This window comes from Gigantopelta aegis, chromosome 10, assembly GCF_016097555.1.
Source record: "Gigantopelta aegis isolate Gae_Host chromosome 10, Gae_host_genome, whole genome shotgun sequence".
NCBI classification, from domain to species: Eukaryota; Metazoa; Mollusca; class Gastropoda; order Neomphalida; family Peltospiridae; genus Gigantopelta; species Gigantopelta aegis.
In genome coordinates, this window is record NC_054708.1 from 59,563,024 (window position 1) to 59,582,786 (window position 19,763).

Sequence of the window (19,763 nt, forward strand, 5' to 3'; positions counted from 1 at the left end):
TACACCATCTTTAAATAATTCAAATGTTAATAATCTTCTCTTTTTTTTAAAGCAAAGGTTTTGATGGATGCATGTGATGGTGCATATGTAATATAGATTTCTTTTATTTCATGTTTTGATTTACACACTACATATTACAAGTCTGAAGTAACGTGCATTTATCCAGACACAGAATAATTTTATGGAGATATCTTGTCCATCATTATAATTTACAAACAAGATCTCTGAAAGGATTGATACTGAGGACAATACAATATTACAAGTTTGAAGTAACCGCTCGGCTGCTCGTATACAGAACAATTTTGTGGAGATATCTTGTACTTCATTACAGTTTACAAACTAGATTTTACACGACTGGGAGATTCTTACCGAGGATGAACCAGGACAATATATCATTCAAAGCCAGACGAGTCTCCACAGCGTGATAGGAAACGAAGCATAGCACACTACGAATTACTTGTATATCGGACTGTATATTCTTTGTGTTTTGACCAATCGATGCTCAGAAGTGTGTATACTCAACTGGTACAAATAATCGATAACCAATTAGTAGGATCTTTCAATCAGGAGAAAGAGAGAGACAGACAGATATAGAGGAGATATGATAAATGTGTTTGTACTGTCCATCTCGTATAAATGCTTGTGACTGCATTGTTGGGTCTTCCCGGCCAGATGGTATAGCATGACAGCTAGATAATTACCAAGCGAGTGACAACATCAATATAATTTCAGCATCTACATGGGTTTGTCTGCAATTGTCGTGTGTGTTCTGTAAAAGGGAAAATTAATGTATTGATCAGCCGCTGTTTGTGGATGCTGTATGTATGTGTATGTTTGCAATAACCGTTAGCAGAGAGTAAACTATTTGCTGCTGTTCTTTTAATGCGTGTCGCCTCTGCCGCCACCGCCGCTGCTGTTAAAGCTGTGGAAAAGGACATTCGGGTGCCGTGGCAGCCGACGCCGACCATCAGGGCAGAATGACTCTCGCCGAGTCGAAAGCGACGTACATAGAACTGATTCTCGCCTGGCTAATCCACAACAACGGGACGAGCAGTGACGTCGACTTCACGCAGCCGTACGTGCGCCGCTCGCTGCGCTACGTCTACCCGTTGTTCATGTTCCTGCACGCCGTCGTGGGCGTCGTCGGCATCGTCGGCAACATCGCCATGATCATCGTGCTGGGAAAGCGTAGGCTGTACCACGACCAGACGTTCTTCCTCCTGGGAAATCTCGCCTTCTCAGATTTAATCAAGTGCGTCTTCGTGCTGCCGATAACGCTGGCAAATTTACTTATTCAGAACTGGCTGTTCGGCAGCTTTCTGTGTTTTTTCCTCCCAATGATGCAATGTTTCCCCGTGTACGCCTCCATGTTGACCTTTCTGATGATTGCCATAGACCGGTATCGTCTGATTGTCCACCCCTTCAAATCCCGCCTTCCCGCCGGCCTGTGTACAATAGCCGTGTGGGTGGTGGCGGTGTGCGTGGTCTTGCCTTATGCGGTGTACATCAAATATATTGACCTTGGAGCATCGCTGGGTGAACAATTTGAAGGGGCGGGAATTTGTTACGTCCATCTTGAGAAACGAATAGAAGAGTACATCAGGGCAATGTTCGTGACCTTGTACGCCATGCCTTTAGCCGTGATCGCGTTTCTGTACGTGAGAGTTTCGGCCGAGATCAAGTCGCGAGAGTCGGCCAACATCTCGGTGCACTTCGCGTCCAGCAGCGGCGACGAGATCCCGAACATGCCGGAGCCAATCTCCTACCAGTCTTCGATCACGTGGTCCACCGCTAACGGCGCGCGAAACTCGAGAAGTGAAAACGAGGCGACGTCTGCTTCCGCCGCCGCTGCCGCCGCCATCGCCGTCGCCAGCCAGTTGAAACCGTACGAACACAACACGCCGGAGTACGACGACGACCTCGACCTGGTGAAGGAGAAACGGACACAGAATTATCTCATCGCCATGACAACGCTGTTCGCCATGTGCTGGTGCCCGCTGCACATCCTGATCCTGGTGCACTATTTCGTGCACGAGAACGACAAGAACGAGGGCCATTACGACATCACGTACATCACGTTCGCCTGGTTCGGCTTCTTGTCCACCTGTACGAACCCGATTCTCTTCGCCTCGTGGCGAATGTCCTCGGCCACCAAGGATCGGCTGCGAGGCTACTTCCGGTTCAGCAACAGGCGGCGCAGTTCTCAGGTAAGCCGCACTGACGTGTCCAATATTCCTCGCACTCATTCCTCTTCGACTAGAGAGCACAGTCCCCTCCCGTCACGTCTGGGGCACAGTCCTCTCCAGTCACGCTTGGAGCACAGTCCCCTCCCGTCACGTTTGGAGCACAGTCCTCACCCGTCACGGCTGGAACACAGTCCTCTCCCGTCACGCTTGGAGCACGGTCCCGTCCCGTCACGGCTAGAAAACAGTCTTCGCCCGTCACGTCTGCAAGTCTCCGTTTAAAACAAAAGGTGTGTTTTTTTTCCCTTTCAGCGAAGACGTCAGTACCAACACCATTCGCGTTTTGTAAATGGATCACGTTTGTCGCCAGTGGAGGAGCGAATTGTCATGGACGCACACAATGAAAGCGCTGCCAATGATGTCTGACCTTTCCGTGTATGTCCATCTCTTTTGAACTTCACAGGTCACTGGTAGACAAATCACAGAGCCATATCAGAAAGAAATGGAATGGAATTCACGATTGTTACGTTATTGGTGCCTTGTTATAACACAGACACAACGTCATACTAATATTTAGTAAAATTACGAACTTTGTATGAGTAAGAAAACAAGAAGAAAAAAAAATAATAATAAAAAATTTAAAAAATAAAAAATAATAATATGGGAGTTTAGTATTCTTTTTGAATACTGCTTAGCTATTTATTTATCTATTTATTTATTTATTTATTTTCTGATAGTTATCAGTTTTCCCCATCAATTAACGTATTACTCGTATGTTGGCTAAAGTCGGTGACCTTAGTTTCTGAGGTAGCTTTATTGGATTGCATAAAGTTAATCTTGAGTTCCTATAAACCAGGAGGACCAAAAACATGTTGTTTGGGTTAAAACATGATGTTTTAAACAGAACTTTGTCAGCGATATATACGTTAACAGTAAAAGTATAATAACCGAACATATTTTACATGAGCTAACAGGCCTAACTACGGTCAGCGGCTTAAACTGTCAGCAGAAGGTTGGCTCGTAGAAGTCGTTTTCGACGAAAATCGAGTTGTAAGAGCGCGCAGACTAGCAACTGGACAGTCGTAGAAAGTGATGGCAGTTGGTAGTCTTAGACTAGCATTAGTTGTTTCGTATACTCCGCACAAAACGTTAAGCAACACCCACCTCTAAACACAACTTGTAGCAAGGTATTGTTAATTGATATTTCATTTTCATACTTCAGTGGTTGTTGCTTAAAGGTACATTCCCGAATTTGCTGCAATTTTAAAGATGTTATCGACGAACAGACCTTTTAACGATTGTAATTACATTTCAAATATATTTTGATGCATAAAATATTAGTGGCTATATATTAAACGTGTTTCTGATCGTTCTAATATTTGTACTAGGTTAAATTTCATTTTATTAAAATATGTTGTTGTTTTTGTATGTACGAAATTATTTGAAGACAAACTCCAGTTTAGGCTTCTTACAAATATTAAGATGACCAGAAACACATTGAATATACAGACACTGATATTCTAAACAAGTTAATATATTTAATATGTAAGTTTAATCGTAAAAATATTTTATTAGTCAGAAACATCTTACAAGTCAGCAAACACAGGAATGTCCCTTTAACGTTTTGTGAGTCCTGAGACTAATTTGTTACATATTAATCATCAATTTGTGCTTAATGTATTGATGTCAGTTCATTATGTGTCAATGGTCCACATTTTCAAGGAAATATATCTGTACTTCAGTTTAAAATATATTTATAAAAGTACATACATGTTCAGTGGCGGATCCAGAAAATCCATTTAGGGGGGAGGACCAATGACATGAGGCGGAATGCCAATGGAACTTTGGGGGAGGTTTGGAGGGGATCATAAAAAATGAAAATTAATGTTTAATAAAATTATAACTCGCAACATTTAGGGGGGCGGGTCCCTGGGCCCCCCTAGATCCGTCTCTGATGTTCATGTTTTATTCAAACCCACACAGTTAAATATTTGAAAGATGAAAGATTCAGAAATCGACATACCTCTCTTCAGTTTATTGGAACAAAACAATAGTTGTACATGTACTGATGTGTTCCTATTCACAAATGTAATCACTGTGTGTGTGTATGTATGTATGTATGTATGTATGTATGTATGTATATATATTAAACTACAATTCTTTTTACGAGTGTCTATATTTCTGGGGACAGACAGAATTTCAAATAAATTTAAAGTTTAAATCAATCCACCAGTCAAGTACATAATGATAAATATACGAAAACATTGTTGTTAAACAGTCTATTTTTCAAATGCATTAATATAGAGAATGAATATAACGACTTGTCACAATAATACATATTGGCTGTAGGGTGTCTGCCATATTTCGCTATTTTTACATATATTTCTGATAAATATCTAATCTTAATCTATCTATCACATAATCTTTTCAAAATCAATTCGAGAATATCACACTACTGTCACTCGGAGTAAACAATGGATTCCTAAAACAAAACCAAGAAAAATCTGTGACATATACATTTAAATAAATAAAAAAAGCCAGTCCTTTGTCATTAAAGAATTATGGGTGATAAATATGGTGTAAATATGTTGGGCATGTAAAGTTATACCTTATAACTTGAAACTTTTAAACAAATGTTATGTTCAGTTTGTTTTATTTAACGACACCACTAGAACACATTGATTTATTTATCATCAAATGTCCAACATTTTGTAATTTCGACATATAGTCTTAGAAAGGAAATCCGCTACACTTTTCCAAGGGATCTTTTATGCACCATCCCACAAACAGGATAGCAAATACCATGGTCATTGATATACCCGTCGTGGTGCACTGGGTGGAACGAGAAATAGTCCAATGGGCCCACTGACGGGGATCGATCCTAGACCGACCGCGCAACAGGCGAGAGCTTTACCACTGGGCTATATCCCGCTGCATTATGTTCAGTGGAATCAATGAATATATGCAGGCCAGATTGTTATAATATATATATATATATATATATATATATATATAAAATATATATATATATATATATATATATATTACACATATTAGAGTAGCAGAACCCGTGACAATAGAGCGAAACGAGTCTGTGGCATAGGGAAATACCCTGTAAAATAGACGTGTTTTTAGAACTACGAAAAATGCATTTCATGGCATTACAAACACCTGGATGACCATAATCACTTCGGGTCTATGGAAATGGATATTCTAAACAATAAAATATAAGTAATCTTCAATTTCAAATGTCAAAAATGCCTTTAATAGTGATAACAAAAAATACCGTAGTGTTTAAAAAGTATGGTCTATCACTTTAAGAATGTGACTAACGTTGGGGCGGGATTTGCTCAGTCGGTTGAGTGTTCGATTGAGGTGTTTGCGTCGCAGGATCGAACCACCTCGGTGGATATTCAACTGATTGAGTTTTTTTCTCGTTCCACCCAGTACACCACAACTGGTCAAAGGCCATGGTATGTGCTTTTCTGCCTGTGGGAAAGTGCATATAAAAGATCCCTTGCTGCATTAGAAAATATGTAGCTGGTTTCCTCTGATGACTACGAGTCAGAATTACCATATGTTTGACATCCAATATTCGATGATTAATTAATAAATGTGCTCTAGTGGTGTCGTTAAAGAAAAACACAAATTTTAGTGACTAACGTATGTTTAACGTATGTTTTTGTTCTAGAATGTATCTGAAAGAATCTACAATTTAAAAATATAACAATGGATCGTGTTGAATACCATTATGAAGTATTTATGTAGTTATGTTACTGCCAAGTCCATTTGGATCCACGTGCATGTATATCTTTAACATGTTAGGTTATACATGTCTATAGTCCGTCCCACAGGGAACACCTTTTTATGCTATGAAATTTACTATAATTTATTTATTTATGAGCCGATTGATTTGTAAATTGCACACAAAAATGGTATTTTGTTGTTATTTCCAAAACATGTTTACTTTTCTTCTTATGTCAAACCAAACTGAAATTATTTACAAAAAAACCCAGCAGTTTTATAAAATGATGGGACGGATTATAGGATATCATATCGAACATGTTTAGCATGTTATACTGTAAAATCCTTTATTTTTGTGGGCTAAACTTTTATTGTTTTGCTAAAATACACATGACGTTGGTTAACGAAATTGATGGATCAAAAAGGTAGTATTATATGTAATAATGTATTATATGTTCGTGGTGTTCTTAAATTCCGAATTACAAGAAATTTAGACAACTACGAATACAATTGTTTTCACAGCAGTTAACATGTTAAGTTACATATACATATATATCAAACATTTTAGGTCACAAATATTTGGCATGAATCTATTTATATATTTTAATATGTTGGGTCACAATATATTAACTCGAGTCCATTTATATCTCAAGTTAATTTGCAAATGGTTAACATGTTGAAGCATTTATATTTAACGTGTTAGGTCACACGTTTAACGTGGATCCACTTGTATATTTGACATGCTAGGTCACAAATGTTTAACACATCCACTTATATATTTAACATGCTAGATTACAAATGTTTAACATATCGACTTGTCTATTTAACATGCTAGATCACAAATGTTTATCATATTCACGTATACATTTAACATGTTAGGTCACAAATGTTTAACATATCCACGTATACATTTAACATGTTAGGTCACACGTGTTTAACATATCCACTTGTACATTTAACATGTTATATCACAAATGTTTAACATATCCACTTATACATTCAATATGTTAGGTCACAAATATTTAACATATCCACTTATACATGTAACATGCTAGGTCACAAATGTTTAACATATCCAAGTATACATTTAACATGTTAGCCAACACATGTTTAACATATTCACTTGTCTATTTAACATGCTAGATCACAAATGTTTAACATATCCACTTATGCATTCACCATGTTAGGTCACAAACGTTTAAAATTGTAACAAGCAATGTTTAGCATGGATCCATTTATATCTTAAACATGTTACGTGAACTTATTTATATCTTTAACATGTAACGTTATAATGTTTATAGCTAACATGTAAATCCATTTATATCAGAAGTTAATCTATTTATATCTAACATGTTAGGATACAGATGTTTAGCATGGAACCATGCATCGATTTAACATGTTAGGTAACACATTTTTAAAATGTAAGCATTGATCTATACATGTTCGGCCACTCGTTTAACGTGGATCCACGTGTATATTTAACATGTTAGGTCGCAAATGTTTACATTTTTAACATGCTGGATCTTTTGATATCTTAAACATGTCGTGTTAAACAAGTTTAACGTGGACTTATTTATATTTTTAATGTTATAATAAAGCTTAGCATGTATCCACTTATATCTAACATGTTAATCCATTTATATCAGAAGTTAATCCATTTATATCTAACATGTTAGGATACAAATGTTTAGCGTGGAACCATTTAGCATGTTAGGTCACAAATGTTTAACATGTAACCATGTTAGGTTACAGTGGATTAATATAATGCTATCAACATACTAGGTTAAACATATTATATTATTATTATTATTATTATATTATTATTATTATTATTATTATTATTATTATATTAACATATTATTCTATTTTTAACTTGTCAGGTCAGGTAACAAGTGTTTAACATGGATCCATTTAACGTTTATTTTAAACATGTCTAGCATGAATCTGTTTATTGCTATGATATGTCAGGTTACAAGTTCAGGGTGGATTTATTTGTGTTTAGCATGCTAGGCTACTGCTAACATGGTCTAACATTTTCATTTTATATCTTTAATGATTCAGTTACACGTGTAGCATGGATCAGTTTATCTAACTAATAGGTTGCAAATGTTTTGTATGTATTCATGTATGTTTTTCATATGTTTGGTTATAACTGTTTGCCAATAATCCATGTATACTTTTAATTTGTTAGATTATATGTTTAACATCGATCCATTTATATTTTCAACATCAAGAATGTATAGAATGAAATCATTTCTATCTGTCATATGTATGGTCAAATTGTTTTAATATGTATCCATTTTTGAGATATTAAGTTTTAAATGTTTAGCATAAATACAGTTTCGATAATGTTTGTGTAAATATTTTATTTTATTTTAGAAAAACTATTTGTTTCAGTGTCTGAGATGATTAGACAAATAAATATAACATTTCTTTAATATGTAAGAAAAATTTACTTGATAATAATATTGTTAGACAACGATATTTTCAAATAAAAACAATTCAAGAATTTGTTATTTTGTAGATAAATTCATGAATTTGTGAATTTGCTATTTTAAGACAAATCCCTGCATAAGAGCATTAAGAACAAAGCTGTTTTAGAGAGCGAATTAAGATCAATATATTTAAATATACTTCTGTAGGAGATTGGAATTGTGGTGTTTGAAATATTCTGTAACTATGGATACAATAAGAAGCAACTCTCGTTTTCATCTTAAAATCAGGCGCGTGTACAGGAAATTGAGTAGACCGGTTTAGACTGTTATGCTTTCCCGAAAAATACACTTTAAAAAATAAGCAAAATGGGGAATGGGCGGGTTCGGTCTCCAAATCCACCACCTCAACACACGTCTGAAAGAAGAAGTTTGTTTTGTTTAACGACACCACTAGAGCACATTGATTTATTAATTATCGGCTATTGGATGTTAAACATATGGTCATTTTGACGGTCATAGAGATGAAACCCGCTACATTTTTCCATTAGTAGCAAGGGATCTTTTATGTGCACCATCCCATAGACAGAATAGCACATATCACGGCCTTTGATATACCAGTTGTGGTGCATTGACTAGAGCGAGAAACAGCCCAATAGGCTCACCAACGGGGATCGATCCTAGACCGACCGCACATCAAGCGAGTGTTTTCCCATTGGGCTATGTCTCGCCCTACACGTCTGAAAATACATGTACTGCCATTTTAACCCAGATGATAGGCAGTGAAATTATCAAACCTATTGAGGCTTAAAATGGAAAACTATGCCGTAACGGTAAATATGACGATGTGTTAACGGCCTCGGTAGTGTCGTGGTTAAGCCATCGCACATAAGGCTGGTAGGTACTGGGTTCGCAACCCGGTACCGGCTCCCACCCAGAGCGAGTTTTAACGACTCCGTGAGTGGGTGTAAGATCACTACACCCTCTTCTCTCACTAACAACTAACAACTAACCCACTGTCCTGAACAGACAGTCCAGATAGCTGAGGTGTGTGTGTGTGTGTGGTGTGTGGTGTGTGTGTGTGTGTGTGCGTTCAGGACAGCGTGCTTGAACTTTAATTGGATATAAGCACGAAAATAAGTTGAAATGAAATGATTATGTGTTGAAGTAAAAATAAATAATAATAATAATAATAATAATAATCTCAGTTAAATGCATCCTTGATATTCTGAAACACATAGTAAGCGCATGCAATTCTGTAACCGTAGACAAACTAACTCTCTTCCATCTCAAAATGCATGCACTGCCATTTAAACCCACGCAACAGGTAGTGAAATATCGAACATATTAAGGTTTAAAATTGAAAACTGCAGGAAATATGACGAAGATAAAGAAAATATCTCGGTTTTGGCCATTCATCGTTGACGGGCTAATTAGGATTTAGGCTCACGTGTTTGTGTGATAACAGACGGAATCTGTCATATTGGAAATTATGTTTGGCTTCTTCGTGACGAAAATGTACAATCATTATTAATGAAATGATCGCGTGGGTGGTGATTTATTGACCAGCGGGGGGGGGGGGGGATTGAGTGGGGTGGGGATTTATTGATCAGCAGGGAGGCTGTACGAGTTAGGGGGTGATTGAGTGGGTGGATTTATTGATCAGCAGGAAAGCTGTATGAGTTAGGGGGTGTTTGAGTGGGTGTTGATTTATTGACCAGCAGGAGGCTGTATGAGTTAGGGGGTGACTGAGTGGGCGGTGAGTGGGTGGTGATTTATTGATCAGCAGGGTGGGTGTATGAGTTATTGGGTGATTGAGTGGGTGTTGATTTATTGACCAGCAGGGGGCTATATGAGTTAGGGGGTGATTGAGTGGGTGTTGATTTATTGACCAGCAGGGGGCTGTATGAGTTAGGGGGTGATTGAGTGGGTGGTGATTTATTCAGCAGCAGGGGGCTGTATGAGTTGAGGGTGATAGAGTGGGTGGTGAGTGGGTGTTGATTTATTGATCAGCAGGGAGGCTGTATGAGTTAGGGGGTGGTGAGTGGGTGGTGAGTGGGTGTTGATTTATTGATCAGCAGGGTGGGTGTATGAGTTAGGGGGTGATTGAGTGGGTGTTGATTTATTGATCAGCAGGGTGGGTGTATGAGTTATGGGGTGATTGAGTGGGTGGTGATTTATTGATCAGTAGGGTGTGTGTATGAGTTATGGGGTGATTGAGTGGGTGGTGATTTATTGATCAGTAGGGTGGGTGTATGAGTTAGGGGGTGATTGAGTGGGTGGTGATTTATTGATCAGCAGGGAGGCTGTATGAGTTAGGGGGTGCTTGAGTGGGTGGTGAGTGGGTGTTAATTTATTTATCAGCAGGGAGGCTGTTTCAGTTAGGGGGTGATTGAGTGGGTGGTGAGTGAGTGGTGATTTATTGATCAGCAGGAAAGCTGTATGAGTTAGGGGGTGATTGAGTGGGCGGTGATTTATTGACCAGCAGGGTGGGTGTATGAGTTGGGGGGCGATTGAGTGGGTGTTGATTTATTGACCAGCAGGGGGCTGTATGAGTTAGGGGGTGATTGAGTGGGTGTTGATTTAATGACCAGCAGAAGGCTGTATGAGTTAGGGGGTGATTGAGTGGGTGGTGAGTGGGTATTGATTTATTGACCAGCAGGGGGCTGTATGAATTAGGGGGTGATTGAGTGGGTGTTGATTTATTGACCAGCAGGAGGCTGTATGAGTTAGGGGGTGATAGAGTGGGTGGTGAGTGGGTGTTGATTTACTGATCAGCAGGGAGGCTGTATAAGTTAGGGGGTGGTGAGTGGGTGGTGAGTGGGTGTTGATTTATTGATCAGCAGGGTGGGTGTATGAGTTAGGGGGTGATTGAGTGGGTGGTGATTTATTGATCAGCAGGGTGGGTGTACGAGTTATGGGGTGATTGAGTGGGTGGTGATTTATTGATCAGTAGGGTGGGTGTATGAGTTAGGGGGTGATTGAGTGGGTGGTGATTTATTGATCAGCAGGGAGGCTGTATGAGTTAGGGGGTGCTTGAGTAGGGTGGTGAGTGGGTGTTAATTTATTTATCAGCAGGGAGGCTGTTTCAGTTAGGGGGTGATTGAGTGGGTGGTGAGTGGGTGGTGATTTATTGATCAGCAGGAAAGCTGTATGAGTTAGGGGGTGATTGAGTGGGCTGTGATTTATTGACCAGCAGGGTGGGTGTATGAGTTGGGGGGCGATTGAGTGGGTGTTGATTTATTGACCAGCAGGGGGCTGTATGAGTTAGGGGGCGATTGAGTGGGTGTTGATTTACTGACCAGCAGAAGGCTGTATGAGTTAGGGGGTGATTGAGTGGGTGGTGAGTGGGTGTTGATATATTGATCAGCAGGTTGGGTGTATGCGTTATGGAGTGATTGAGTGGGTGTTGAGTTATTGACCAGCAGGGGTCTGTATGAGTTAGGGGGTGATTGAGTGGGTGTTGATTTATTGACCAGCAGGGGGCTGTATGAGTTAGGGGGTGAGTGGGTGGTGATTTATTGACCAGCAGGGGGCTGTATGAGTTAGGAGGTGATTGAGTGGGCGGTGATTTATGGTCCAGCAGGGTGGGTGTATGAGATGGGGGTGATTGAGTGGGTGTTGATTTATTGACCAGCAGGGGGCTGTATGAGTTGGGGGGGGGGGGGGGGGGGGGGGGGATGAGTGGGTGTTGATTTATTGACCAGCAGGGGGCTGTATGACTTAGGGGTGATTGAGTGGGTGGTGATTTATTGACCAGCAGGGGGCTGTACGAGTTAGGGGGTGATTGAGTGGGTGTTAATTTATTGACCAGCAGGGGGCTGTATGAGTTAGGGGGTGATTGAGTGGGTGGTGATTTATTAAGCAGCAGGGGGCTGTATGAGTTAGGGTGTGCTTGAGTGGGTGGTGAGTGGGTGGTGATTTATTGATCAGCAGGAAAGCTGTATGAGTTAGGGTGTGCTTGAGTGGGTGGTGAGTGGGTGGTGATTTATTGATCAGCAGGAAAGCTGTATGAGGTAGGGGGTGATTGAGTGGGCGGTGATTTATTGACCAGCAGGGTGGGTGTATGAGTTGGGGGGCGATTGAGTGGGTGTTGATTTATTGACCAGCAGGGGGCTGTATGAGTTAGGGGGTGATTGAGTGGGTGTTGATTTATTGACCAGCAGAAGGCTGTATGAGTTAGGGGGTGATTGAGTGGGTGGTGAGTGGGTGTTGATTTATTGATCAGCAGGTTGGGTGTATGCGTTATGGAGTGATTGAGTGGGTGTTGAGTTATTGACCAGCAGGGGGCTGTATGAGTTAGGGGGTGATTGAGTGGGTGTTGATTTATTGACCAGCAGGGGGCTGTATGAGTTGGGGGGGGGGGGGATGGTGAGTGGGTGTTGATTTATTGACCAGCATGGGGCTGTATGACTTAGGGGGTGATTGAGTGGGTGTTAATTTATTGACCAGCAGGGAGCTGTATGAGTTGGGGGGTGATTGAGTGGGTGGTGATTTATTAAGCAGCAGGGGGCTGTATGAGTTGGGGGTGATCGAGTGGGTGGTGAGTGGGTGTTGATTTATTGATCAGCAGGGAGGCTGTATGAGTTAGGGTGTGCTTGAGTGGGTGGTGAGTGGGTGTTAATTTATTGATCAGCAGGGAGGCTGTTTGAGTTGGGGGTGATTGAGTGGGTGGTGATTTATTGATCAGCGGGAAAGCTGTATGAGTTAGGGGGTGATTGAGTGGGCGGTGATTTATTGATCAGCAAGGTGGGTGTATGAGTTAGGGGGTGATCGAGTGGGTGGTGAGTTGGTGGTGATTTATTTAGCAACAGGGTGGGTGTATGAGCTAGGGGGTGATTGAGTGTGTGTTGATTTATTGATCAGCAGGTTGGGTGTATGTGTTATGGGGTGATTGAGTGGATGTTGAGTTATTGACCAGCAGGGGGCTGTTTGAGTTACGGGGTGATTGAGTGGGTGTTGATTTATTGACCAGCAGGGGGCTGTATAAGTTAGGGGGTGAGTGGGTGGTGATTTATTGACCAGCAGGGGGCTGTATGAGTTAGGGGGTGATTGAGTGGGCGGTGATTTATGGTCCAGAAGGGGGCTGTATGAGTTGGGGGGGGGGGTGTGTGATTGAGTGGGTGGTGATTTATTGACCAGCAGGGGGCTGTACGAGTTGGGGGTGATTGAGTGGGTGGTGATTTATTAAGCAGCAGGGGGCTGTATGAGTTGGGGGTGATCGAGTGGGTGGTGAGTGGGTGTTGATTTATTGATCAGCAGGGAGGCTGTATAAGTTAGGGGGTGGTGAGTGGGTGGTGAGTGGGTGTTGATTTATTGATCAGCAGGGTGGGTGTATGAGTTAGGGGGTGATTGAGTGGGTGGTGATTTATTGATCAGCAGGGAGGCTGTATGAGTTAGGGGGTGCTTGAGTGGGTGGTGAGTGGGTGTTAATTTATTGATCAGCAGGGAGGCTGTATAAGTTAGGGGGTGGTGAGTGGGTGGTGAGTGGGTGGTGATTTATTGATCAGCAGGGTGGGTGTATGAGTTAGGGGGTGATTGAGTGGGTGGTGATTTATTGATCAGCAGGGAGGCTGTATGAGTTAGGGGGTGCTTGAGTGGGTGGTGAGTGGGTGTTAATTTATTGATCAGCAGGGAGGCTGTTTGAGTTGGGGGTGATTGAGTGGGTGGTGAGTGGGTGGTGATTTATTAAGCAGCAGGGGGCTGTATGAGTTGGGGGTGATCGAGTGGGTGGTGAGTGGGTGTTGATTTATTGATCAGCAGGGAGGCTGTATAAGTTAGGGGGTGGTGAGTGGGTGGTGAGTGGGTGTTGATTTATTGATCAGCAGGGTGGGTGTATGAGTTAGGGGGTGATCGAGTGGGTGGTGAGTTGGTGGTGCTTTATTTAGCAACAGGGTGGGTGTATGAGTTAGGGGGTGACTGAGTGGGTGGTGAGTTGGTGGTGATTTATTGACCAGGAGGGGGCTGTATGAGTTAGGGGGTGATTGAGTGGGTGGTGATTTATTAAGCAGCAGGGGGCTGTATGCGTTGGGGGTGATCGAGTGGGTGGTGAGTGGGTGTTGATTTATTGATCAGCAGGGAGGCTGTATAAGTTAGGGGGTGTTGAGTGGGTGGTGAGTGGGTGTTGATTTATTGATCAGCAGGGTGGGTGTATGAGTTAGGGGGTGATTGAGTGGGTGGTGATTTATTGATCAGCAGGGAGGCTGTATGAGTTAGGGGGTGCTTGAGTGGGTGGTGAGTGGGTGTTAATTTATTGATCAGCAGGGAGGCTGTATAAGTTAGGGGGTGGCGAGTGGGTGGTGAGTGGGTGGTGAGTGGGTGTTGATTTATTGATCAGCAGGGTGGGTGTATGAGTTAGGGGGTGATTGAGTGGGTGGTGATTTATTGGTCAGCAGGGAGGCTGTATGAGTTAGGGGGTGGTGAGTGGGTGTTAATTTATACTCAGCAGGGAGGCTGTTTGAGTTGGGGGTGATTGAGTGGGTGGTGAGTGGGTGGTGATTTATTGATCAGCAGGAAAGCTGTATGAGTTAGGGGGTGATTGAGTGGGCGGTGATTTATTGATCAGCAGGGTGGGTGTATGAGTTAGGGGGTGATCGAGTGGGTGGTGAGTTGGTGGTGCTTTATTTAGCAACAGGGTGGGTGTATGAGTTAGGGGGTGACTGAGTGGGTGGTGAGTTGGTGGTGATTTATTGACCAGGAGGGGGCTGTATGAGTTAGGGGGTGATTGAGTGGGTGGTGATTTATTAAGCAGCAGGGGGCTGTATGCGTTGGGGGTGATCGAGTGGGTGGTGAGTGGGTGTTGATTTATTGATCAGCAGGGAGGCTGTATAAGTTAGGGGGTGGTGAGTGGGTGGTGAGTGGGTGTTGATTTATTGATCAGCAGGTTGGGTGTATGCGTTATGGGGTGTTTGAGTGGGTGTTGAGTTATTGACCAGCAGGGGGCTGTATGAGTTAGAGGGTGATTGAGTGGGTGTTGATTTATTGACCAGCAGGGGGCTGTATGAGTTAGGGGGTGATTGAGTGGGCGGTGATTTATGGTCCAGAAGGGTGGGTGTATGAGTTGGGGGGTGATTGAGTGGGTGTTGATTTATTGATGAGTTTGGGGGGGGGGGGGTGATTGAGTGTGTGGTGATTTATTGACCAGCAGTGGGCTGTATGAGTTTGGGGGGGAGGGGTGGTGGTGATCGAGTGAGTGTGTGGTGATTTATTGATCAGCAGGGAGGCTGTATAAGTTAGGGGGTGGTGAGTGGGTGGTGAGTGGGTGTTGATTTATTGATCAGCAGGGAGGCTGTCTGAGTTAGGGGGTGCTTGAGTGGGTGGTGAGTGGGTGTTAATTTATTGATCAGCAGGGAGGCTGTTTGAGTTGGGGGTGATTGAGTGGGTGGTGAGTGGGTGTTGATTTATTGATCAGCAGGGAGGCTGTCTGAGTTAGGGGGTGCTTGAGTGGGTGGTGAGTGGGTGTTAATTTATTGATCAGCAGGGAGGCTGTTTGAGTTGGGGGTGATTGAGTGGGTGGTGAGTGGGTGGTGATTTATTGATCAGCAGGAAAGTTGTATGAGTTAGGGGGTGATTGAGTGGGCGGTGATTTATTGATCAGCAGGGTGGGTGTATGAGTTAGGGGGTGATCGAGTGGGTGGTGAGTTGGTGGTGATTTATTTAGCAACAGGGTGGGTGTATGAGTTAGGGGGTGACTGAGTGGGTGGTGAGTTGGTGGTGATTTATTGTCCAGCAGGGGGCTGTATGAGTTAGGGGGTGGTTGAGTGGGTGGTGATTTATTAAGCAGCAGGGGGCTGTATGAGTTGGGGGTGATCGAGTGGGTGGTGAGTGGGTGTTGATTTATTGATCAGCAGGGTGGGTGTATGAGTTAGGGGGTGATTGAGTGGGTGGTGATTTATTGATCAGCAGGGTGGGTGTATGAGTTAGTGGGTGATTGAGTGGGTGGTGATTTATTGTTCAGCAGGGAGGCTGTATGAGTTAGGGGGTGCTTGAGTGGGTGGTGAGTGGGTGTTAATTTATTGATCAGCAGGGAGGCTGTTTGAGTTGGGGGTGATTGAGTGGGTGGTGAGTAGGTGGTGATTTATTGATCAGCAGGAAAGCTGTATGAGTTAGGGGGTGATTGAGTGGGCGGTGATTTATTGATCAGCAGGGTGGGTATATGAGTTAGGGGTTGATCGAGTGGGTGGTGAGTTGGTGGTGATTTATTTAGCAACAGGGTGGGTGTATGAGTTAGGGGGTGACTGAGTGGGTGGTGAGTTGGTGGTGATTTATTAAGCAGCAGGGAGGCTGTATGAGTTGGGGGTGATTGAGTGGGTGGTGAATGGGTGGTGATTTATTATCAGCAGGGGGGTTGTATGAGTTAGGGGGTTATCGAGTGGGTGGTGATTTATTGATCAGAAGGGTGGGTGTACGAGTTAGGGGGTGATCGAGTGGGTGGTGAGTTGGTGGTGATTTATTAACCAGCAGGGAGGCTGTATGAGTTAGGGGGTGATTGAGTGGGTGGTGATTTATTGATCAGTAGGGTGGGTGTATGAGTTAGGGGGTGATCGAGTGGGTGGTGAGTTGGTGGTGATTTATTAACCAGCAGGGGGGTTGTATGAGTTAGGGGGTGCTTGAGTGGGTGGTGATTTATTAACCAGCAGGGGGGCTGTATGAGTTAGGGGGTGATTTAGTGGGTGGTGATTTATTGATCAATAGGATGGGTGTATGAGTTAGGGGGTGATCAAGTGGGTGGTGAGTTGGTGGTGATTTATTAACCAGCAAGGGGGTTGTATGAGTTAGGGGGTGATTGAGTGGGTGGTGATTTATTAACCAGCAGGGGGCTTTATGAGTTAGGGGATGATTGAGTGGGTGTCGATTTATTGTTCAGTGGGGGGTGGGGGGGGGGGGGGTCCTGTATGAGTTACGGGGCGAGTGAGTAAGGATGCTGCGTGGTGAGTGAAGGAGAGTGCGAGTTGGTGAGTAAGGTCTGAGTGGGAGAGGTGAGAGTGAGCATGCATAAGAGGTTTTTATATTTCTGACGTATGTCATTAAACTTTTGTGAATTATTTACAAGGTCATTGAAATTAAAAACGTTTGTCACTGAGGTACGTAGGCGTCGGGGGGGGGGGCATGGGGGCACTGCCCGGCACTGCCCGTCTCCTCCACCCCCCCCCCCCCACACACACACACACACACCACTTGAGCATTTGTTAAAAGGCGATCTAAATATGTATTTCAATGAATTTATATATATATTGGGTTTTTTACTCCGGCAGTTAACAAGAATGTAATTTATAATTCTCATGTTTGTAGACATTGCTTTAATATGACTAGAGTTGATTATAAACATTCTAAATTGGTTTGTAAGTAATAACGATGTATGTACATTATGTATATGTGTGTGTGTTTGTGTGAGAATATATACACATATATACAAACACACACACGCACACACCTTTCTTGGGCATTCTAGAATTTATTAAAGATAGAAGTTAAAAATAAAGGTAATAAAATGTATACAAATTAAAAATAAATAAATAAATTAAATTAAATTAAAATAAAGAAAGAATATAAATTATGTATTTTACACACACACACACACACACACAAACACACGCATACACGTACACACACGCACGCGTGCGCGCGCACACAAATACACACACCTTATCTGCCTGGACTCTGGCAGGACAGTGGGTTAGTAGTTAGTGTTAATGGTTAGGGAGAGAGAAGTCGGCGTGGGCGGAGCAGGGGGCTGGAGGTGTAGTAAATATTAAGCTAGAGATGAATTTTACTTGTAGAATGCAGGAAATTGCATTTCAGGACATCAAGTTTTCACAATTTTACGGGGGAGCATTGTCCCGAACCCTCTACAAACTTTGCTTTATGTTCTCGATCTCAGTCAGCCCCCCCCCCCCCCCCCATGTTTACTTGCTCCCGCCGTGCCTGTTAACCACCACCTAATCCAGTACCTTTATCTGAAGCCATACTATATAGGAGACAATATATAGAGAGAATAATACATTCGTGGCCGTTAGATACCATTTATCTCACAACGAGTTGTTTTAAAATGTATCTAACGAGCGAAAGCGAGTTTAATACGTTTTTAAACAACGCGTTGTAAGATAAATGGTATCTAACGGACACGAATGTATTATTCTGTTTCTTACATATCCTCAAAAACCAGGTTTTAAGCAAATTTAACATCTTTTTCGACGAAAAGTTATTTACAGCCGTTGCACTTGTAGCTAACTTACGCGTCACAGACACATCATTGCTAGGTTAACTCTACGTCACAGTGTAATATATTTCCACCGTGTTGTTTTTCATTGGCTGCATGGCACTGGTGACCTAGGAGCAGCCAGTCGTATGTCTTGAAATTGTTAACACAGGTACGTGTGTTAACAACCCATGGTGCATGGTGTTCTCACCAAACGGGTGTGTAAGAATTCAAAATATTAAAGCCGCACGCCCTAGTTCCATCCAGCGAAAATAAATTATAATTTGGTTAATCTACAAACCTGTAACACACTTAGATCACGTTTTTGATCAAATGGAGTGATAAAGCAGGTTTTATATCGATAAAGACCATGGGAATCCCCATGTCCCAATTGCTTGAAATAATTTTGAAAGTTAGTATTCTGATGTCACCGGTAGATGTCGCTCGAAGCACAACAATGCCTACGTCACGACAAATTTCACAGAGTGCGCACAGACTTAGGGTGCGTTCCTTTCACCTCTCCTGGACATGTTCCAACTGTTCTGTCCTGGTTGTATCCCCTCTCCAGATATCGTAAGACTTAGCAAAATTATTGGTTTTAAGGGTTTGTAACGTTTTGTATTGAGACACTTACTTGTCTGAACTTTATTGTTACTGAAAATGTTCACGAACTGTGAAGAAAAATCTCACAAATGAACAACAAGCAAACGACAACAAATCGGATGTTGATTGCGCGAACCGTGCACGAGAAAACAAACCGAACTAAAATGATAACGGTCACGTGGTATACCAACGTCTGTGACGTTTACATAGAAAGATTCCCTCTAAAAATAGATTGGACCTCGCTTGCTTAACGGTTTTTTCTCGAGTGCGCGCGGCTTTTTAAGAAATACAAAAAATGCATTTCGTGGTTTTACAAACATCAGGATTACCAGGATTACCAAAAAGCACTTCAGGTGAATGGAAATGTGTATTCTAAATAATAAAATGTAAGTAAAGTGCAATTTTATTTGTGAAAAAATGGGTTTAATAGCGAAAAACAATGCCGTAATGGTTAACAACTAGCCGTAACTAGGGCGTGTCCCTTTAAGTAGCTAACCAGAAGTCGTTTCAAATATGTGTTTTTGTTTTAACCTAGGTAACCGATTGTTCGATTATGTTATTTATATTTACGTAGCCGGTGAGTTACAATTTGGCTGCTGATGT

The 19,763-nt window shown here is 42.3% G+C and overlaps 1 protein-coding gene across 1 annotated transcript; it reads left to right on the plus strand.

Moving 5' to 3' along the window:
• Nucleotides 1-388: 388 nt before the first annotated feature.
• Nucleotides 389-3,460, plus strand: LOC121384594 (neuropeptide Y receptor type 5-like). Its single transcript, XM_041515051.1, has 2 exons — nt 389-2,207; nt 2,496-3,460. Exons 1-2 carry the CDS (start codon nt 978-980, stop codon nt 2,607-2,609), a joined length of 1,344 nt encoding a protein of 447 aa, XP_041370985.1. The 5' UTR covers nt 389-977; the 3' UTR covers nt 2,610-3,460.
• Nucleotides 3,461-19,763: the final 16,303 nt, after the last annotated feature.

Excerpts from the sequence above, each read along its gene's own strand:
- LOC121384594 (XM_041515051.1), top strand. The coding sequence starts at position 978 with ATGACTCTCGCCGAGTCGAAAGCGACGTACATAGAACTGATTCTCGCC. Across the intron at positions 2,208-2,495 it reads ACAGGCGGCGCAGTTCTCAG|CGAAGACGTCAGTACCAACA; the intron begins GTAAGCCGCACT and ends TTTCCCTTTCAG.